Consider the following 23,257-nt stretch of genomic DNA (forward strand, 5'->3'; position numbering starts at 1 on the left):
AGCCTTATTTGAAGAAAGACACAATACAACAATTCGTGCGAAAAAAAAAAAAAACCTAGTTTCGGGAGAGTGAGATGACGCGGCAGTTCACAATTTGTAATGCATTATACCACGTTTAATAAGCTTAAGAACACATTGTATCAAGATCACTAGTTGAGGAAGACAATCGAGCAACAATTCAAGAACCAAAGCGTGCCCACATCAAAGATCCACATCTAGCAAAACACAAGCCTGGTCCCCCGTCTTATGTCCTCCCCTCTTCCAATTTCCTACTTCATTTTCACGTTCCATGTACATACATCTAGGGCAAAATAAAGCCCAGAAAAAAAAAAGAATAATAATAATAAAGCACGTGCCATCAAGACAAAAAAAAATGAAATAAAAAATAAAGCACGTGCCATGTTTTCCTTCCTCCTCTCCCTCTATAAAGAACCACTAGACCAACTCTCCAAAACCCCATCATCCCGAAGTCTCGATAACCATTGTGTTCACCGATTGTTGTCTACACCAGAAACGATCATAGCTGCCATCATCATGTTGAAGCCACAGCTTCATCAATCCCAATCTGCCTCCCCAACCCTGTTCTCATTAGCTAAGCCATTTAGCCAAGGCAATGGCGGGATCGCACTTTTACCGGTACGGTCCGCGCCTGCGCTCCAAAAGAGCCGTAGAAGCGGCCGAGTGGGGCTTGCCTCAAGAAAGATCAGAGCGGTAGCAAGCCCGAGCTTTACTGAGAAGTCGCTGTCAGTAAAAGCTGTAGTGTCCGTGAAACCGAGCACCGGTGGGCTGTTCACGGAGATTGGGATAAAGGGAGGGCTCGATGAGATTACTGACTTGGTGGGGAAAACGCTCCTCTTGGAGCTTGTTAGTTCTGAGCTCGACCCCAGTAAGTATTGAGAACAGTCAGTTTTTTAACCTTGAATTTGTTAACACAACTTGTAACAGAATGTAGGGGTAGAAACAGGCTAAATTTGATTGAGATGTTACTCTTTTTACTTTTTAACATGTTTTACGATGTTCATAATCCGACTTTTATCTGAAGTGAGACGTATGATATTTTTTGAAGCACAAAACTTGTCATATTTAGAATCATATATGAATTTATCACAATTTTTCTTAGACTATAATACATCTTTTAGGTTTGGAGAAAAAGTCACAGAAGTACATAAGTTGTTTATAAATTCTCCGTGGACGTAGTTTTTCATGGCCTAATTTCAGCTTCCTAACACCCAATCCCAGCTCTAACATGGTGTGCGAGAGCCGACTATGATTTCGATCCTCTTATGATATTCAAAGAATCAGCCTCTTGTATCCACGATGTCGAACATCTAACACGGTCCTGATTTTCTGAACTCTGATAACAGAGACGGGACAAGAGAAGGGGACAATCAAAGGGTTCGCACACAAGAAGAGCCAGAACAAGGAGGAGGTGACGTACGAGTGCAAGTTCGATGTCGGAGCGGAGTTCGGGGAGGTCGGGGCGATTTTCGTGGAGAATGAGCACCACAAGGAGATGTACCTCAGGGACATCGTCCTCGAAGGGTTCATAAGCGGTCCTGTTAACATCACATGCAACTCGTGGGTTCACTCCAAGTTCGATAACCCACAGAAGAGGGTCTTCTTCACCAGTAAGGTTAGATCACACCCACAGCTACAGAGCTCCCTATCTAGGGTTTTTCTCATTTTTCATGAGGTTATCACATAATAAGAAAAGGTCAAGACCATCTAGGATTGAGACATGAATAGATAGCATAAATATGGGATACTTGAAAATTAGGGTTTTTTTTTTCCCCAAGACTGCTTAGTATTAAGTATGAAATTGTTTTGACGCACTTGAAGGCACTTAAGGAGGAGAGGATTGTCAAAGAAAGAGAGTATTTGGTCGCAGTCAGTTCAAACACATAAAACCATTAAATTAGCTATAACTGCTAAACAATACTGAAGAGGTAATATCAAAGTTATCTCAAGGCATAAGAGGTAAAATTCTTAGGGTGAGCATGGTTCCACTGGTGGAACTTGTCCGATTTCAGGGTATGCAGAATAGATTCCAGATTTTATTTCAACGGGTAGGTTTCATGCTTTAGGTATGTGAAACCTAAAATCTAGAACAATTTTATATGTTTTTCTTGGTCCATGTCTTCGCGTGATCCTATGGTCTTTCATGATATCTGATGATGAGTGCATAATCCGGAACCGCAAATCTAACATTCCGTTTCCGGTGATTTTTATAACTAAAACTTTTGCTTTGTTAATGTTTGTTATTTTTTGTGTGTCTAAATATAGATTGTGATTAATGGATTGCAGCAGCTAATAGTAGTCATTATATGTGATCATTCATTGTATTCGTTCAATTGAGAATACATATAGAACCTAGGTAGACCCTAGATTCGACCTCAGAAACCTACGATATGGTATGTTTCAGATTACAAGGTATGTAGGATAGGTTTTCAAGTTCTAAAAAATAAGAAATCTGTTTTAACGGGTAGATTCTAATTGAAATCTGTACGGAATTTGAAATCGCTTGTCCTCTAAACATCCTAACTCACGCAAGAAAAAAGATGGGGTGCAAATAAAAACCAACATTAATTTTAAGGACAAAAAGCTGGCGTCACTTCTTTCGGTCGAAACCACCTAGTACAACTCTTGGAGGACCTTAGATAATTGAGATGTTGAGATGACCCTGCAGCAAGAAATGGTGAAACTATCGTACTATGCACGTGAATGAAAAGCGTCTACATTCATGAAAGTCTTTTGACTCTCTCAGCCACACAGTGTCCTTTCTAAGAAAAAAGAATCAAGGACAGCTTGTGTGGCAGGTGCCCGCTACCCAAAACTTGACAAAGAAATTCAATCAACTAAGAAAATTAATTAGAGAGAGAGAGAGTCAATGATTACTATCTAAATTATGGGCATTGCTTAGATAGATTCAGCTTGGAGCTTGATGGTTTTCTGAATTATGGGGATTGCTTAGATAGATTCTAACTTGAAGCTTGACGGTTTTCATTTTCAATTGTTGCGCCCGCTTTTGGGGGGCAGTGCTATTTACCGACGGAAACGCCGAGTGGGCTTAGGAGGCTGAGAGAGGAGGAGCTGGTGATCTTGCGAGGGAATGGCCAAGGCGAGAGGAAGTCTTACGAGAGGATATACGATTATGATGTGTACGACGACCTCGGGGATCCGGACAGCAGCGCGGACAAGAAGAGACCGGTGCTCGGAGGCAAAGAGTTTCCGTACCCGAGACGATGCCGGACCGGGCGCCCTCGGTGCAAAACCGGTGAGTCGAGAAATCATTGTTGTCATTTCATAATAATGACCAACCCAGCATAACTTTAGTTTTGAACAAGGTCCATTCGTACGATTTTTTTCGTTTGCGGCCGACAGGCCATATGTATGATTTGAATAAAGTTCTTCTTTTTGGACGGGAAATGCACTCCATAATAATCTGTCCTAAGGTAAAATTCCTTTGTCTCTTCCTACTCCATAAAAATGGAAAATGGAACTTTTGTATTTTTTTCTCTCGAAAAACCATAGTCACCAAAACGTCAGCCATTCGTAATTTCATATCCTTTTTGCGTGCTTCTGGCTATGATCATATCTTTGTCAATGTAATGTAATGAAGGACCTTGCAGTAAATCAGCAATTGATTATAACTAATGTCAAGCAGATCCACAATCGGAATCGAGGAGCGCAAGCATATACGTGCCTCGAGACGAAGAGTTCTCGACAATAAAGGAATTGACATTCTCGGCGAAGACAGTGTACTCGGTGGTGCACGCGCTGGTGCCGTCGCTCGAGACGGCAATAGTCGACACCGACCTGGGGTTCCCCTACTTCACCGCCATTGACGAGCTCTTCAACGAAGGCGTCAACTTGCCCCCGTTGCATAAGCAAGGCTTCTTCAAGGACCTCCTTCCTCGGCTCATCAAGGCTGTCACCGATGCCACGGAAAATGTCTTGCGCTTCGAAACCCCCGAAACCATGAATCGTAAGCTAACTCTTTTCCTCTCCCTCTCTCTTTAGTTAGGTTCTATGTTTGAGAGCGGTCTCACATAAAATTTTATGGTATCTTCCATTCGATGCGCTCAATGAAAGGAACTAACAGGTGGTCCAGTTGATGTAATTCTTTGGAGAAGGTTACATGATAATCAAACCATTCTGTCTTTAGGAGAATACATTATTGGTCAATCATAGACCATAAGTTAAATGAGTTTTTTTTATTATTTATGATAGAGACTATTATATATATATATATTCGAGATTTCTGATGTATAATAATGAGCTCCATTGTTACACCATGTAGGAAACAGTTTCTTTTGGTTTGGTGACGACGAGTTCTCTCGTCAAACCCTAGCAGGAATCAACCCTTACACGATTCAGTTGGTGACGGTAATAATGATATACATCACGTGCACAACTATATAACTTTCTTGCATACAATTAATTTGGTTCCATGTTCCCAGAAAACTAATACATAAGTGGTGTTAAAATGTGTGCTTAGGAGTGGCCCTTAAAGAGCAAGCTTGACCCTAAAATCTATGGCCCGCCTGAATCGGCAATCACGACAAAGACCATTGAAGAGCAAATTAAAGGCTTTATGACCGTCGGTGAGGTACGAGGAAACTACCTCGACGAAGTATCATCTAGTTCGATCCACACTCGAGGATCGAGTTTAAATGTAAATCAAACCAACCCAATTGATGAAGTTCCACCCGAATCGTTATGCAGGCCGTAAAGCAAAAGAAGCTGTTCATGCTGGACTACCATGACCTTTTCCTACCATATGTGAACAAAGTGAGGCAGCTCAAGGGGACGACCCTGTACGGGTCGAGGACCCTCTTCTTCTTGACCCCCGATGGCACGTTGAAGCCCCTCGCCATCGAGCTCACTCGGCCACCGACCGATGATGGGAAGCCGCAATGGAAGCAGGTGTTCACCCCGTCATGGTACTCCACCGGCATGTGGCTCTGGCGGCTCGCCAAGGCCCATGTCCTCGCCCACGACTCTGGATACCACCAGCTCGTCAGCCACTGGTAACAAAACAAGCCGGTCACTATTTGCCTAGGCGCTGATGGTGCGATTGATGTTTCTCTTGTTTCGGTTGTCACAGGCTACGAACTCATTGTGCCACGGAACCCTACATAATAGCGGCTAACCGGCAACTTAGCACGATGCACCCGATCTACAAGTTGTTGCACCCGCACTTCCGGTACACGATGGAGATCAATGCGCTGGCTCGCGGGTATCTCATCAACGGCGACGGCATCATCGAGACCTCCTTCTCTCCCGGCAAGTACTCCATGGAGCTCAGCTCCGTCGCTTATGATAAGCAGTGGCAATTCAACTTACAAAGCTTGCCCAATGACTTGATTAGCAGGTATTGTATATCAATTGATTAGTTGCATACCTCTTATTTAGAATAAATTAGTCACGCTTTTGTAATCATCTCAATTCCTACCAGGGGGTTGGCAGTGGAGGACCGGACGGCACCCCATGGCCTCAAGCTAGCGATCGAGGACTTCCCCTTCGCCAACGACGGCCTCCTCTTGTGGGACACTATCAAGGAGTGGGTCACCGACTATGTCAACCACTACTACCCCGACCCAAGCTGCATAGCGTCAGACAAGGAGCTCCAATCCTGGTGGACCGAGATCCGGACCGTTGGCCATGGCGACAAGAAAGACTCCCCTGGGTGGCCCGACCTCAAGACCCCGTCTGACCTCATCCACATTATCACCACCATTGTCTGGGTCGCCTCCGGCCACCATGCTGCCGTCAACTTCGGCCAGTACACCTATGCCGGCTATTTCCCAAATCGGCCCACTATCGCCCGAACCAAGATGCCTGTCGAGGATCCAACAGAAGAAGAGCTCAAGATCTTCAGGAACAAGCCCGAGGTCTCGCTCCTTATGTGCTATCCTTCACAGATACAGGCGACGAAGGTGATGGCAATCCTTGATGTGTTATCGAACCACTCGCCGGATGAGGAGTACCTAGGACAAGATCCGGAATCGGCGTGGAAGGAGGAGCCGGTGATAAATGCGGCGTTCGAGAGGTTCAACGGGAGGCTGATGGAGCTTGAGGGCATCATCGATGCGAGGAACTCTGACCCAAGGTTTAAGAACCGGAACGGGGCTGGGGTCTTGCCGTATGAGCTGTTGAAGCCGTTCTCCGAGCCTGGCGTGACTGGGAAGGGAGTTCCATACAGCATTTCCATTTGAGAAAACGAGACTCTTGTCCAAGGCAGCCGCGATGGTGGCTGCAGAGAAAATGCTTTTCTATATACTTTGCTAGTATATGCCGACGATAATGTGATCATCCTAGTTTGTGGACAATATTTTCTAATTTCATTGTCCAGTTTGTCATGAGTTACCATTACCTCCGTGATTGTGATTAGATTGAGCTATTATTGCCAGCACCCGGAATATGTGAGTTTAGCTCATATGCTCTACTAGGTAGGATTAGATGAGGCGCACGTTTGCCTCATCCTTGTTTGGTCTAGAGGTACAAGAGGTCTGGTCTTTTTAGGAGATTTAAGTAAGAGGTACAATCGTCACCTGTCCGCGAACGCCCCGACGAATCTTTGCTTCTGTTCCACCTTCACGACATCGCCGGAATGGAAGCTTTCCAGCCCTGCAACAACAACGCTGCTGTGTCGCCAATCTGCCCGACGACGAGTTGGATCTTCACACTTGAGCTTCCCTATGTTGCAGGTTACGTAGGGCTAGGTTCTACCCAAGTCCGGTTGAGCCTTGTGGGTCAACTTGGCCGCTGCCGCACCTCCCTGTTGTCGCCGGTCCTTCCCGTTCGCCAGTCCCGTGTTGGAAACAAATTTTCAGATGATTTGATTATTCCATTGCTAATTTGGATATATCGAAATCTAAATTGATTTCTTTGGAATTGTTAGGCATATACAAGTTAGGAGATTTTCCCGTTTTAAGATGTGCGTATAATTGACAGTTTGATCTTTAGGCATTAAGATCGGGTTGTGGTTTGCACTTGTTTCCTATTTTGATTTGAGTGGAACATTTGATTGTGTGGTTTAGTTATGTTACACATTATAATTTTAGTAAATATACTTATAAAAAATATACAAAAATTGCATTGCATATCAGGATAGATTGCTTTCCTATTTAAAATTGCAAAATGGGGAAAATATGTAGTAATCTAAGAAAATTTCTAATTTTGAAAAGGATTTAACTTTAATTATTTGCTAATTTAAATTATTGTAATCTAACATTTTAGATAGTTTTATATTTTGATTTTAGAAGAACATCACTAAAAAAGATATGAGTATATCGTATAGAATAAGATGCACCTCATGTTGCGTCATCTTGCCACATCATCATTCTTGCCATGTCATTGTATGCCGCTTCATCGTCCCTTGCCATGTCACAATTTCCATGTTATTTAGTGATTGCATGTTAGGTTCACATAGTTTAAATTGAATGTCATGTTAGAATAGTTCATATTAATTTTATTTGTCATTAGAATAGGTTATATAGATCGTATGTTACATCTCATGTTAAAATTGGCATCACGTAGACATGATTTGTAATTAAAATTGCATCTCATGAAGTGCATATTAAGAAGTTGTAGAATATTTGGTAATTAATCTTAGTAAGATTTTGCTTTGCTTGCATGAGGTACATAAGTACTTACCCTAGTCTAGGCATTTACTTATATGCTTTGATTGTCTATATGACTCTGCCACTCCAAATATCACATGTTTTGTCATTACCTTGCCTCTGCCTATTGATCAGGATTATTGTTTGTTAAATTCTTGGTTGCGCACCAACATGGCCCCTCTTGCATGTTAGTGATTTAGGCTTAAAATCGACCAACATTGATTGTGGAATATTTTTGAAAATAAAGAGAAAATGTATCGAGATGATGTTAGATTAATTTAGCATAGTCAAGTCCCCAAATCCATAGAATATTTGGTTTACAGAAGTTAGTCACTCTCCCGTACTTCACTTAGGTGTCTAATCGACCTACCAATAATTGATTACTGGCGATTCCTAATTGAAATAAATTGCACATTTTACTGTTAAACCGAGTACCAAGTTGCGATTGGTAGGGCTTGAGAAAGTCCGCGCTAAGTTTTTGGGCATAACAATCTGCTGGTCTTCCTTTTTGATGGTTCACTTCCGGAAAGGTCGCAACAAGCTTATATGCAATCGTGGGTAAGATTAGGCGAGCATGTCGGTCCACCTCATTGCGAGCCGAGCTCACATGTTCCGAATTCATCTATACTTTTCGACTAGATGGTCAGAAAAGAACAACTTTACATGGGTCAAAAAGCCCAAATCAGTCGGAAGCCTGAGTATGACCGAATTGAAACTGGACCGTCTATTGAGCTGTGACTCATTTCTCACATACCAGCTGCGCGTGGCAGGTTAAATATCAATTCCCGCTCTATAACTTATGATTGTAAACACCATTATTTATCATGTCACGTAGAGGTCAAAGGTCGTTGGCTAGAGTTTGATGACCATGAATAAAAAAAAAAAATTCTCTCGTTTTTCTCGAACCGTTATTCAGTCAAGCATCGGAGGGTCCTCCTGAGAAAATCCCAAGATCAATCTAGTTCGACGCTCATTTTGAACTAGCACAACAACACATATATATTCTTTGTACTTTTACATGAACATTCTTGATTTAAAAAAAAAAAGTTCTTTCCATACGTAGACATGAGTGAAATTAATAAGGCTCCGTTTGTTCGGCCGAATTTTTCTTTTGTTGAAAACCATTTTTGAACGTTTGGACCGCTTAGGAAAATGAGTCAATGGAAGATATTTTCATAGTCGATAAAGCACCTATGTTTAGATTCAAGAAAATATTTTTTTTTGGAGAATTTATTTTCCAAAAATATGACTATACATTGGGGCGCCTGTGTTAGAGACCTTCGAGCTTGGCCAAGGAATCCCCGACTTGAGTTACATATAAAGTAAAATTAACTATAAAGATAGGACATATTTATGTTCATCGGAATCAAGAGAATATTCTCTGATGGCACATTAAGTTTTATGACACATAAAGGAGAGAGAATAGTGACTAACAAACATAGAGGTGAACTTTATTAGAGCAAAGATCGAAAACCTTAATTTGGCAAGTCAGGCCCTATTTATAGAGCTTTCAGCTAGGCCCTCTCATGACAAGCCGGGCTGAACTCCGCTCACATTAGTCAAGCCCATATTAGGCTAGTTAATAATCCTTATATTTTATCTTATTAGATAAACCCCGTAAACGGTAAATTAATCCCGTAAAATAGTCAATTACAAGCTCAATTAATATAAGCCCACATTAGCAAAACTCTAACATTCTCCCACTTGGGCAAATATTAATTAAAACTATATTGTAAGTACGCATCTCTATGTTGATCTAAAGATTATTTTTAAAGCGGCCATGCCCAAGTAGCCTATTCCCACTCCCAAGTCACTACCGCTCATGACTGGGCCAATCAAGGCAGCGCTTGGGCCCTTGGCAGTCACCCCCGAGTACATTAAGGTTGGGCCCAAGTCGGTCGAGGCTGGGCCCAAGATCCCAATGCCTGTGCTAAGGTACTCGACTCTCGCACGCATGTGACCAATGCCAGGGCCCAGTCCATTGAGGCCAAACTCCAGTCTAAAGAAGCTGGGCCTAGGTCTCTTGAGAACAGGCTTGAGACCTTGGTGCCCGGGTCTTCTACGGTCATGTTAGGATATTTGACTTTCGTGACCAAGTCATTAGCACCCGACCCAAGTCCACAAAAGTTGTGCCTAGGTCCCTTTAGGCCAGACCCAAGACTTTGCTACTCATTTTGGCCGTGCCCAAGTACTTGGCTCTCACACCAAAGTCATTAATGCATAGACTCGAGTTTATTGATGCTAGGCATTAGGGGTGATCGGTTTTCGATCCGGTCCGATTCCCCTCAAGTACCGAGAACCGGACTGATGGTCCTAGTTATCAATTTTACGGAATCGAAAACCGGACCATCGGTCCGGTTCGGTTCCCGGATGGTTCCATTGGATTGGACACATGCAAAAAAAAAAAAAAAAGCACCATTCTTGGACGATCCCGGTCCAACAAATATAGAGGTTGGACATAAAAAAAATTTCGAGTTCATTTATCGAAACAGGTCTTTCAAGGAAAGGTTGCGAACTTTTTGCAAGATTATTTCCAAAATGCACATGAGATTCAAGCAGAAACGATCTTCCCTCCGGTAAAAATGGTCTAGAAACCAATTGAGACAAGATCGAGATGGGAATTTTATTTGGGGACTAAAAATGCAAGATCAAGAAATTCCATGCGCATGGAGTTTTCTTGATCAAAATAAAAAAAAAAATTTCGACTGGTCCGGTCTTGGAGGACCATAGAACCGGGAATCGGACTTCTCCCTCTAGAACCGGAAACAGGACCACCAGTCCCGTGACGGAGAGCTTTGGTTATATTTTGAGCCCACAAGTAGTGTTGGTAAGTGTCAATAATCTGTCGGTGCAAAAAAAAGTGAGCAGCGCCTTTTTTACGAACAACACCCTGGTTACATACCAACGCTTCTATGAAATTACCAACTTTTCCTGTAGTTAGTAAATTGGTAATTTTTGTGCTAACTTACCAACATTTTATCGTCTGACTTGCTGACGCTTTTATACTTGTAATTTGTATGAAATTACCAACTTAAAACAGAGTAGTATACCAACTCTTGCCTAACACGTAGTTTGAGGTGACCCGTTTTTTTTTTTTTTTTTTAAGTTACCTGATTATTCTGCTATGTTACCAACTTTCAATTGTCTTTATTAGCAATTCCTTACATTTACTAACCTTTTTCATAGACTCCCAACCTAAATTAGGATACTCCCGCCAAGTTTTCGGCCATTAAATTACCACTTACTACTGGATTAATTACCAACTCTCATTTTAGTTATTTACCTTTATTTACTTATTTATCTATTCAATTGTTTCGATATTTCTTATTGTTTACAAACTTCAATTTTCATCTCTTTACAACGCCTTAAATTTACCAGGTTTTTTTTAACTGATGTACAACATTCAGAAAAAACAAAGGTATATGTGCTGAAAACAAACCGTGGAAGTTAAGAAAGAGAATGAAGTGTAACGAAGTTCTTATAATTAGTTTGCGAGACACCATTCGTCGAATCTCTCCTTTTATAGGCAGTATAATTTGTTTCTAGATTGTAGGAGAAATTTCAAGAGATGATATTGACAATTTGACCTTGACCTGAGAACCTAATTCCCTTAAACAAAAACACCAACATTCTTGTTGTGTGGAATAAGGGATCGAACAATAAACAGAAAGAGCAAGAAAATAAATTGGACATCGGATGTACGTGGTTCGGTCGTAGAGACCTACGTTCATGGAACGAATTCCACTATAGAACGAGCGATACACGGAGATTACAGATCAAAATCGAGTAATTCAAACACTCTCGGTGTTTCCCAGCCCCAATTACATTCAAGAACGCATGCGGTGTTTAGCCCATAATTCCTAGCGAAATAATCTCTCAATCTCGCAAAGGAGATAAATCTAACCTCAAGATTTAATCGGCTTCGACACTTGAATTCTTAATGTAATTCCACGGAATAAACTTTACTCGTCAGATGAACGGTGCGAAAACCCAAGCACAAGCATTCACATAAGTGGCGCTTCTTCAAGACTTGAATATCTCAACAACGGCGTCCTTTTATTTATTTATTTATTTATTTATTAAGCACACCCACGGCCAAGTTCGGGAAGCATATATATATATAGGGAACCCAAGCTTGACCGAAATATTATCTTCAAGTCTACATGGCAATTTTCAAATCTTGATCGTCACCTCCATAGGAACTAGGTATTCTTTCTTTGGCCCAAGCTTTCCTTTTTTTTGTATTCTGCTCAGTAATTAAACTTCAAGAAACGTCCTAGTTGATAACGATCCAAGATAGACTTCGCAAATTTATGCACATCCGAGTATATCCAAGAAAGAATATAACTAATCTTTCAAAATCTTATCCTCTTGCCAAAAGATATCCAAAACACGCATAATATATTTTGCTCGATTTAGTCCGTAAAATATTCGATTTGGAATATTCACAGTTTCACTTCGGGCTCAAACTCGAGACATATTTTAACAATTCTGGCTCGAATTTTTTGTTTCTTGAAAACATCAACTTTATCTCGGGTCTCAATTTTGGCCTAAATTTTTTTCTTTTGTCTCATAAGAAATCCCCAACTTTCTTTTTTCATTCCACGTGTACTCCTCGACGATATACTTAGCGGAAGCAATGAAGATCGTCAAGGAAAAGCCAAAGTTCGAGTTTCTCAATATATCCAATTAACCTCATCTTCACTTAATAGCTTAAGCCAATGAATTATATGAAAACTAAGACATATTAGCTGATCAGAGTCATATCAATCATTTAATGTGGGACTTTTTCTAACTAACTCACACTTGTAATGAGTGTTATGTGCATTCCCCCTTATTTTTGGCGTCTTTTATGTATCAACACATCTAAATTGAATCTCCGTTTTGTTGCCTTGCTAAGACCGCAGCAACAACACCCAAACTAATCCCTGGTCACTTTCTTCATGTCGAACCATGAAGGCTGCCGTCGAAACCGTGGTGGTCACAGATTCATGCATTAAGACATTCATCATCATCGATACGCATTCAAAGAGGGCCGCCAATCAATCATTGGCTCTGCTACCAATTGTTGGTTTATAATATAAAGAGATGTGAACTAGATAATGGATGTTTTAACAAGTCAAGAAGATTGAAATTTCCATTTTGTCTTAGAAACTTCTTATAAGACAAATAAAAATGAAATGATATTAAAACAAAAACATTTCTAACGAATTTCATGAACGCGAATCACGTTCACGTGGGCGATGCCTTTCTCCGCTATGAGTTCCTTCTTATCAAATAAAAGATAACGAGAGAAGGTGAGCATCTTTGAAAGCACCAAGAAATAATCAATTCAGTTTTAATTTATTGTACGAATTTTAACGTAGTTTTTAATTTTTGAGTAAAATTTCAATATAATCATTTTAGCCAATTTTTGCCTAACGTGGAGATCGAATCATCGACGACTGTCTTATTTGGCATGATCTATGACCTGACTTGGACAAACGGAATCGCAACAATGTGGTTTTGCAAAAATTTATAAATTTTCTGATTTTTTTATTTTATTCATTTTCTTCCTTTTTCTTTTCTTTCCCTTGATTCTAATAAGATTTCTCTTTTTCTCATGTAAAAGGGACATCTAAGGGCGCGAATGATAATCATTTCATTTCTCTGTTTTCCTATTTTTTTGTTCTCGGGAATAGGTTTGGAACAGAAATTCATTTGGTAAAATGATTTCATTTTTCTCTTTTCCAGGCAAATTTTTAGCCTATAAATAGGTTTTGAACAGAAATAAGAACGAGAATTTTTCTCCTTTTCTATTTCTAGAATAGAAACAAAAATAAAAGTTTTTCTCATTGCTCAATCCCTCTTTCTCACGTCCCTATCATCGGCCATTGGTATCTGTCTATTGGTATATGTCCGCCAGTCACCCTCCGCCGTTCGCCGGTCGCCGTTTGCCCGCTGGTTGCCGGTTGGCAACTATAGAAATTTTATGATATCAAATGAATTTCTTTTTCGGGAGCAAAAATTTTGTGTTGTTGTCAAACTCGTTTCTCTGCTCATAAACACGTCTAGGGAATGGAAATAAAAAAATTTATTTTTGGCCGGAAATAGCTCCTGGAAATAGAATGATTATCATTCGTTCTTTAAGGCTGCGTATGGTAACGTTCCAGAAAAAATATTTTTATTCTCAAAGTGTTCCCAGAACACTTTAGGAACATAAATGCGTATGGTAAAAAAGCGTTCCCAAAGTGTTCTAGGAACACTTTTGAGAAACAGAAACACTTTTAAAGTAGAAACAAGAAATAAAAAAAAAAACTTGCTTCTGTGTTCCTAGAACACTTTTTAGAAACACATTTGGAACATTTTTCAGAAACAATTGGGAACAATTTTGTTTTTGAACACACTTTTTTCTCTTTTGTTCTTGCATGATGTTAACACTTGATTTTTGATCATTTTATTTTAAAAAATTAATTAAAAATACCAAAAAATTCATAAAATTACAAAATCAACCTTTGGAAGCTTTGACCTAGCCTTAGAAACCAATTTTGAACAAAAAATATTTTTCATAATTTTTGACATTTTGCAGATTTATTTTAATTATAAAAATAGCCAAAAATAAGGAAAAATAGTATTTGTGGTCAGAAAAATGTGAAAAAATAGTCCATATTCTTATTTTAATTCCCTTTTCATTTTGGTCTCTTAAATTTTAAAAAAATCAGTTTGGGACCACATGCCTCTTCATTGACATAATCCTAAATTGACTAAAAAATTTCATTTTAAATTATTTTAGCTAAAATTTGTACTTTTAGAGTCATGACATGAGATTTTGATACCTTGCATCTCATTTCAGTCCTCATATTTGGAAAAATTGCACAATTGGACTAAAAGGACCTAAATGCATAAATATTTTTCATTTTAGTCCCCGATTTCACTCAAAGTGCAATTAATATTTTTCTAGGGTCTCGTTTAAAGGTAATCATATTTTTAACTACTTGGGAACATTTACGTATAACTCATAATTGTAATTTTTCCTATATATAGAAAACATATTTGATGTTCTCGTTGTCTAATTCCAATTCGTCTTCTCTTTCGGTTTTTTTTTTTATAGTTGATCTCGTCCATATCATCATTTGATAAATCGTGCATAAATTACTTATACATATATTGGTCCAATTTGATTTAGTAAATTGAACAAATGCAATTTAATTTGTAGTAAGTTAAAAAAATAAAGACATTTTAATTTTAATATATATAGTCCCCTTAACTAAATGAAAAAAAATTAGCACCATTTTTTTTGCAGTTACTAAACGCGTTTCTTTTCTTCTTCCTTTTTGTTCAAGAACAGAAATTTTATGCGCTTACCAAACGTGTTTCTGTTCTTTTTTTGTTCCATGAACAGATTTTTTTTGTAGTTACCAAACGCGTTTTTGTTCCCAAAAATCGTTCTTTGGGAACAGAAACAAAAAAAAACATTTTTGTTCTAAAAGTTGTTCCGGGAACAGAAACGTTACCATATGCAACCTAAATATCCAGATTATCGAAGAAACTTCAGCCATAGCGGCCAAAACACAAGTTCCTCATATCAGCCTAATTGAAAGCCTCCATTTTGTCTATTGCAAGCCCTGCACTCCCTATACATCAGGAATAAAAGTCTTCAGCTACCTCGAACAACAGCTAAAACACAGACAAATACACCTAAGACAAAAGGAAAAGTCACATACTATCATAACATAGACAAACACTTGATTCAATCTTTCAGACACGTGCTGGTGGCTCCGATGAAAGCGAGCAAGAAGTAGAATCCAACCGGAGGCCGGCTCGGAGTGGACTTTGATTACATGATGACGTACAAGTGAACAGCTGAGACGCGACGCTCTCTGAATCGACAATCAGAGTCGCCGGATCTAGGGTTGAGCTTGACATCGTGATGTAGCTTGAGCCCTCCAAACCTGGGGACTCGAGCTCCACAAAACGAGAGAGGTCAAGCACGCCTGATCTGGGGCTCAAGCTCAATGCAAGGCGGAGCTCGAGGTCGTCTGGCGCAGCATCGAGCTTGGTCGAGATCCGAGTGCCACCGAGCTCGACTATAACATAGCGAGAGGAGGGGGACGTGTGGCGATGATGGTGGATAATAAATACATCCTAGGCATTGAGATCGGAAATTTGAGGAAAAAAAAAATTAAGAAGAAGATTAACAGTAAAGATTGTAAGAAGAAGAAGACGATGAACGATACAGAAAAAAGTAAATAAAAAATAGAAAAAGAAAGAAAAGAATAAACAATCGAGAATACATAAATTACTCAAAACGATGCCATTTTGAGTAAAATCATCTATGTTAGATCATCAATGCATGTCACACAAGATGACCATCAATAACTGGACTGTATCGTTGGTGATTTTAGGCAAAAATTAATTGAAAAGACTGCATTAAAACAATTGAAATGTTTAGCACTGTATTTAAATCTATAGACTATGGGATTGAATTGATAACTTTCCCTTCGAAGTACACACCTATCTAAAGCCAAATAAGACGGTCCATGCAGAGCTAACAACGAGCCATTTAAAGGATGTAGATGGCATCTGTGCACGTATGGCATTGTCCTTCATCTAAAGTGTGACTGCATTGAGTGGGTGGTACAAAAAGAACTTACGCAAATGATCTGAGCAGAAATTTCATACCTTCGTCCGAACGGATCGTTAAGAGAGAGTTCAATTATGAACCCATCAATATATCTGATTGGACTCACATTTACTCAAAAGTTTAATTTATAATATATTAATCGCTTCATCATCTTCACAATAATTATCCGATAAGTAATTTTTCTAGCGTGTGTAACTCAACAAATGTCTCGATCATTTTAATTTTTCTACTTCATCTTTGCAGGTGTTCCTTCTTGGGTCGAAATTAGGGTAAATTTGACCGTTCCATGAAGGCATTCGATTTATCTTTTCATTTATTAGTTTTTTGTTTTTTGGGGATTGTCACTAGAAAACGAGTAGATGGTGGCGAAGGACTAGCACGTCCCATTCAAGAACGAGAAGGGCGTGGGTCTGAATTAGAAACATCGTACGGAGAAGATTTCATGAACAGTGCTGTGAATTGATGGTCATTGTCTTTCCTCAGCGTTCGTGCATGCACACGAAGCATCGTATTTCGCATCGAGCAATGCCGCGTGAATTGAAAATTCCCCTAAAGAGAAAAACGCGTACCACTTCCCAAGTGCTTCCCATGTTTTCATCGTCTCTGTTTGAAAGTTCAATCTAAAAATTTAAATTATTAGATAGATGAAAACTACATAAATAGAAAAAAATATATAGCACTCGTTGTCGGGTGATGTAGGACAACAACTTCAAAACCCTCTCGCGCATATGAAATTTGACTAATGGAGGGTGAGCCTACATACGCGGACAACATTGGCTTTGATATAATCTTAGAAAGTCCAATCAAAAAACTTAAATTGTTAGGTGAAGGGAGATCACAAGAATATAAATAGTATGTAAGACTCGTTATCGGGCGATGTGGGATAACGACAACTTCAACAGTTTCTAATTATTGACGGTGTTAGGACGTCATACATCTTATCCACACTCATGACATTATCCGCGAAATCGACTAATGTTGTCGCCAGAGCCATACGACAAAGTTTTGGCCTCGTGGTCCATGCAGGCATGAAAGTGTTTGCTTTGTGTTGTGATAATGAATATTACAGGTATATAAAATCCGATAAAATCCGTTACTCAAGTGATGTGAAAATGAACCTTTAATTGGTACGGCATATGCCATTAACTTAAGAGCATACACCTGGAAAACCTTAACGCTATCTACGAGAGCCTCTGCCCAAGACGAGTGTTTCATTAGAGACATGGCGTCTTTAATATCATCTCTTACATGTACACCGAAGTTAAAACATTAATGATCTCGACCCACGTTGATCATCATATAAGGTGCAGTTACGGGGTGGATCTTGACTTATGAATCGTTCAAGAAGACCTCTTTCGCTTTGATGTGGGTTTTTGCGATGTCACAAAACTCCTCCAATTGATGTACAGACAGAAATCATATATATATGATGGACTTGAAATTGAAGAATGGGGAGCATTTTTGCAACTATCATAGGTGAAATTAATGCGGGCCATGGAAACTGTGAAATCCTAACCTAAAATAGGTAAACAATTAAATGAAATGTCACTACATGAACATAAGAACTATTAGCAAATTTGCTACTCAAGCGATTTGGGATAACATTTTGCCAACTAAATGATGTCTCTGAGTCTCTCTCTCTCCATCGCTCGATATGTACATTTATGCATGAATGTATGTATGTACCTACCTAAATATATTTTGGCAACGATTTCTTCAACGATTTTTGCTTTTTACTTTCCTTTTGTCATCTTTGTTATTTCTAAAATCGCATTTTTGAATAACTTCTCACTTTTGTACGCATTTTTAATATCAAAATGTTGTCATGTCAGTAATCTCGCCCGCATGATTAATTATGTTAATTATGTTCATTTTTTATTTAGTATTTTTTATATTATTTTTTCTCTCTTTTCTTTTCTTTTTTATTCCTTTCCATCGTTCCTTAATAAGTACTTATTGAACAATAAGTCTTACTAATATACCTAGAATACTAATATACCTAATATATGAAATAAATATAATATATAACAAATAATATAGAGGAGAAAGAAATTCAAAAATATAAATAATAGTACGAATAAATATAAACAAAAACTATTTTTTTTGTTATTTTGATTTTTCTGTTTTAATAGGATTCAAATATTATTTATCTTTAATTATTATTGTGCTTTTATTAATTTAAGAAGTTTGTTATTCGACCAAAGTAGCTTTTATAACATAGAAATAAGAAATCATATCTATCTTTGTTCCACCTCTCTCGTGAGATATTTTATACAGCATATATCCCGCTTATATCCGATTTATCTTATCTTGGGTCGGAATTAAACACTAGATATGACAATTTTATTTTATTCTGACTACCAAACGTAGCCTAAGTGCTCCTATCAATTTTGATTATTGAGAGAGAGAGAAAAGGAGGGGGGGTTGTAGGTGGCCATGCTGTCATGGCTATAGTTGTGGCAAAAGCATAGTCGCGATGTTAGTGTTGAGCAGCGGTAGAAGAAGTAACAGATGAGATGGAGAAAAAGAGATCCATGACCACGAATGTAGAGATTCGACCATCTGAAGGCTCATGAAATATCTTGCAAACTCTACAAATTAGCTAAGTTCGAGCGTTTGACATCTCTAGGTAGCCCTCATCTAGAGTAGTTTGCTCGCATTAATTGGAGTCTAATGGATGACTTTTAGACGCGGAGAAAATAAAAACAGCCCCAAATATCCAAAAATTGCGTCAATTACAAGTTGCTAAGGCTTGTGCAAATTGGGATTAGGGTTATAATCTTTTTACCGTGTGTGATAAGATAACCCTTGACTAAGCCCAACGCCAATCCAACTTGTATAGGACTCGTTTTATTGAGTTCATACTGTTCGAATCATGTCTTATACGTGTACCACTTTCCTCCATGTTTTCATCGTTTCTAATTATGGATAATGCTAGGACGTCATACTTCTTAACCCCAGCTCACGTTTCGATGTTATCTATAAAATCGACCAATACGACTTTTCTTCTTTTTCTTTTCGTTACTTGGTAAATCGTAGCTTTGGACAACATTTCTCTTTTGTACACATTTTTAATATAAACAAGTTGTCATGTCAGTAATCACGCGTGCATGATTAATTATGTTAATGATGAGGTTACACGATTCCACAAAATCAGAAAGCTAAAGGACATGATTGCACAGATTAGTTTGAGTTGCTTAAGTCGGAAAAGTCTTCAACTTCCTTCAAAGATTGTCCACTTCGATATTGCAAGTGGCTGCGTACTGCGATCAATTTCGTGCGACCTTTCGATTCCTTTCTCTATCAAAAGAGAATTCATCTGAGGTTTCATCGTGAGACCGCTTCTAAAATTCTCAACCACTAGTCTTGTTAATTGGAAGGCTTGCAGGTCACGTGCAGAGCCGGTCAACTATTTGGACTTTTCTATATGAGTCCTTAGATGGAAACCCTATCAATATCGTGACCCGAAAATTGCGCAAAAGCGGTCCAGATTCAGAAACTTAGTCGAAGAAAGACGATAAAGAGATATTTGTGCGGAAAAACCTAACTTATCTGTGTGAGACGGCAAAACCAAAGTGAAAATTCGTAAAATATAACGTGTCTGTGAAAATTATACCGAGCAACCCAAAAAGCAACAGACCCTCTCTAACTTGGCCCCTAGTCCGGCAATGAATGATTGACACGTCTATATGAGCTTATGAACCTAATAGTCTGAAGACTATCAAGCGATAATTCAAGATCCTAATAGCTCTCACGGTCAAAGATCCACAACTTGCGAAACACGAGGTACGACCTCCACTAAGATGATATTCCAAACGTAAGGACAAGACATATGCCTCGAATGATTTTGAGTGGTGGAAAAGCACGCGGGTGGTAAGGGTCGGGTTATAAATTTTCCAAGGCGGGTCCTAAAACAAACTCCCGTCACATTCGTTCTTGAATTTTCCCGAGCCTTTGAAATATCTTTGCAGGCAGATCGATACGGCCATGCAAAGTCAAATTCGATGAGAGTTTGCTTAGTAAGGTACACGAGGACAAGTCTAATCCACCGTCTTCGTTGCTCCTCTCTTCGCTATTTCCTACTTCATTTTCACGTGCCATGCACGTGCACTTAGGGCAAAATAAAGCCCAGGAAAAGAATAATAATGATAAAGCACGTGCCATACTTTCCTTCTTCGTCTCACTCTATAAAAACCACTAGACCAACTCTCCAAAACCCAATCATACCTATGTCTCAATAACCATTGTTTTCAGCAATTGTTGTCTACCCCATTCTCTCTTTCAAGAGCACACCAGAAACGATCATCACCACCATCACCATGTTGAAGCCACAGCTTCATCAATCCCAATCTGCCTCCCCAACCTTGTTCCCATTAAGCAAGCCATTTAGTCAAGGCAATGACGGGATCGTGGTTTTCCCGGTACAGTCCACGCCTGCTCTTCGAAAGAGCCATAGAAGCGCTCAAGTAGGGCTTGCCTCGAGAAAGATCAAAGCGATGGCGAGCCCCAGCACTACCGAGACGTTGTTGTCGGTCAAAGCGGTAGTGACCGTGAAACAGAGCGCCAGTGGATTGTTCTCGGAAATCGGGATAAAGGGAGGGCTCGATAAGATCATTGATCTGGTGGTGAGGAAAACGTTCCTCTTGGAGCTTGTTAGTGCAGAGCTTGACCCTAGTAAGTATTGAGCATTCGATTTTAGCCTTGAACTTGTTGACACAACTTGTAACAGAAAGTTGGGGCAGAAATAGGATGAATTTGATTGAAACGTGCTCTTTATCTTTTTAACATACTTTACAATACATTTTTTAGGTCTGGAGAAAAAATCATAGAAGTACAAAATTGTTTATAACTTGCAGCAGACAAGAATGTTTGATAGTTTAATGAACAATGATTCCACTAATATATTCTCTGTGGACATCCGTTTGCATTAAAAGATCTTATGCATGTTATCCAAAATAATATGATGAGCGGATAAACTACTCGATCAATGGGTTCCGAAGAGGCCACTTCCACTTATCTTCACATTTATGCTAGTGAATCAACTGAAATTGCCTTCAGCTCCGCCCCAGCAACTATAGGATCTGTAAATGGACAAAGGAAAGCTGAAACGAGCAATGGCTTTCCAACTTCTTCTTCACTATGTATAGTTCCAAGCTATGAGAAACTCTTGATCTACCCTTAGTCTATAACTTAAATCCAAGATTCTAAGATGTGACATAGAAAATATGGTATTCAATCGTTATCCTTGCCATGTGAGAGAGAGAGAGAGAGAGAGAGAGAGAGAGATGGTCCTACCCTGCATTGATTAGAGAGCATCTTGGACAAGAAGGGAACAACATTGCCTGGATGTAATTTCGCAAAATCAATCGAATAACATTGTACATGTTCGAAGTAACACCTCTAGAATGGTCCCACAGAGATGAAATAAATCCAAAAACAGCAGCCCAATGTCAATAGTCAAGCCGAAAGCGATTTCTCGAAAGCGAACATCATCTCTTCGAAGTAATATTCAGCTCCAAGCCCCAAATTCGGTGACCTTTTGCTGTATTCGCCCCATTTACTGTCATGGCTTAATTTCAGCTTCCTAACACGAAACCCTAGCCCTCCCATAGTGGGCGAGAGCCAACTGTAATTTCGTTACAGTTATGATATTAAAACAATCATTCTCTTGAATCCGCTATGCTGAAGATTCAGATACAGTCCTTATCTTTTGAACTACATTGACAGAGACAGGACAAGAGAAGAAGACGATCAAAGGGTATGTGCGCAAGACGAGCCAGAACGAGGAGGACGTGACGTACGAGTGCAAGTTAGAGGTCGGAGAGCAGTTTGGGGAGGTCGGGGCGATTTTCGTGGAGAATGAGCACCACAAGGAGATGTACCTCAAGGACATCGTCCTCGACGGATTCGTGGGCGGTCCTGTTAGCATCACATGCAACTCATGGGTTCACTCCAAGTACGATAACCCACAGAAGAGGGTCTTCTTCACCAATAAGGTTAGGTCATCTCCATAGCAACATAGTTTCCTACCTAGGGTTTTTCTCATACATATATATTTTGGTATTTAGTGGTTCGTTTTCATGAGGTTATTACATATGTATAAATAGATCAAAACCAATTTGGGAACATGGCTTGAATATATAATGTATATTGGTAACCTTAGGGTTTTTGTTTACAAGACTGGGGGGCATATAAAGACCACTATAATACAGCTCTTTGATGATTAGATTCTTGAAATGACACAACATCAATCGGTGAGACAAACGTACAATTCATATGAATCTTTTAACTCTCTCACCCTCACAATGTCATTTTCAATGTTGAGTCCTCCTGTCAAAAGGAAAAGAATCAAAGACAGTATGTGTAACAAGTACCGTATTGATGTAGAACAATTGGCACGTGATTTTTTGGAAAAACGTAATCGTCGGAAATCAGGCAGATTTCACCGATTTGGGGTTGGTGAGCTCGGATTGCGCTCAAATTCGGTCGACTGAAGCAAAATGGCATTTTGATCAATAATCACGGCTTTGCCGTGATATACAATGGATTTTCGCATTTTCAAGTCGTTTAGATAGGTTTTCAGGCAAATTTTAATTTTAGGAAACTTAACGATATAGATAATCACAATATTTGATTTGGATTCCGTTTGATTAGATTAGATTTGATTCGTTTAATGTTATATTTGAGTAATTTTAATTCCTAAAAGAGTCTTATCTATATAATGGATGTACGCCCTATGTAATTTTTACGTTATCATTCTATTAAATTTAGTTTATCCTTTTGAAAGAATTTCCTGTTATCTCTTCCATTGCGTCACGTATCGTCCATGATAATTACTAATGGTGCATTTGCTCACAGAAAGTACATAATGTAAGAAATATTTTTCAAAAAATGATGACTTATACTGTTTAAAACAATTGGTTAATGCATTCTTTTGATTATCAATGGAAATTTATGTCTAAATATTTTTGTAAATGATAAAAATATTTTAATTTCATTCATATTTGTA

The 23,257-nt window shown here is 39.1% G+C and overlaps 1 protein-coding gene and 1 long non-coding RNA gene across 5 annotated transcripts in view; one reads left to right on the forward strand and one right to left on the reverse strand.

The window, feature by feature from the left end:
• Positions 1–383: 383 nt before the first annotated feature.
• The window catches only part of LOC115738228 (linoleate 13S-lipoxygenase 2-1, chloroplastic-like), a 52,486-nt gene continuing 29,612 nt past the window's right edge, over positions 384–23,257 (forward strand). Inside the window, exons 1-9 of one of the 4 annotated variants that reach the window (XM_030670792.2) lie at positions 384–886; positions 1,365–1,633; positions 3,037–3,274; positions 3,665–3,985; positions 4,301–4,386; positions 4,499–4,609; positions 4,726–5,030; positions 5,108–5,374; positions 5,459–6,372. In XM_030670792.2, the coding sequence (XP_030526652.2) occupies positions 400–886; positions 1,365–1,633; positions 3,037–3,274; positions 3,665–3,985; positions 4,301–4,386; positions 4,499–4,609; positions 4,726–5,030; positions 5,108–5,374; positions 5,459–6,218 (2,844 nt within the window). In that variant the 5' untranslated portion in view covers positions 384–399 and the 3' untranslated portion in view covers positions 6,219–6,372. Of the gene's footprint in view, positions 887–1,364; positions 1,634–3,036; positions 3,275–3,664; positions 3,986–4,300; positions 4,387–4,498; positions 4,610–4,725; positions 5,031–5,107; positions 5,375–5,458; positions 6,373–20,454; positions 20,923–21,975; positions 22,245–23,257 lie in introns of those variants that run through there. The other 3 variants (XM_030670791.2, XM_048284632.1, XM_048284633.1) reach the window with 3 other exon arrangements.
• Positions 2,501–15,988, reverse strand: LOC115738236. The gene is made up of 3 exons (XR_004015107.2): positions 15,975–15,988; positions 12,542–12,546; positions 2,501–2,680 (listed from the first exon to the last, which is right to left on the reverse strand). It is a non-coding gene; the product is annotated as an uncharacterized LOC115738236 (long non-coding RNA).

The sequence above is a fragment of the Rhodamnia argentea genome, chromosome 8, assembly GCF_020921035.1.
Source record: "Rhodamnia argentea isolate NSW1041297 chromosome 8, ASM2092103v1, whole genome shotgun sequence".
In the NCBI taxonomy this organism is placed as follows: domain Eukaryota; kingdom Viridiplantae; phylum Streptophyta; class Magnoliopsida; order Myrtales; family Myrtaceae; genus Rhodamnia; species Rhodamnia argentea.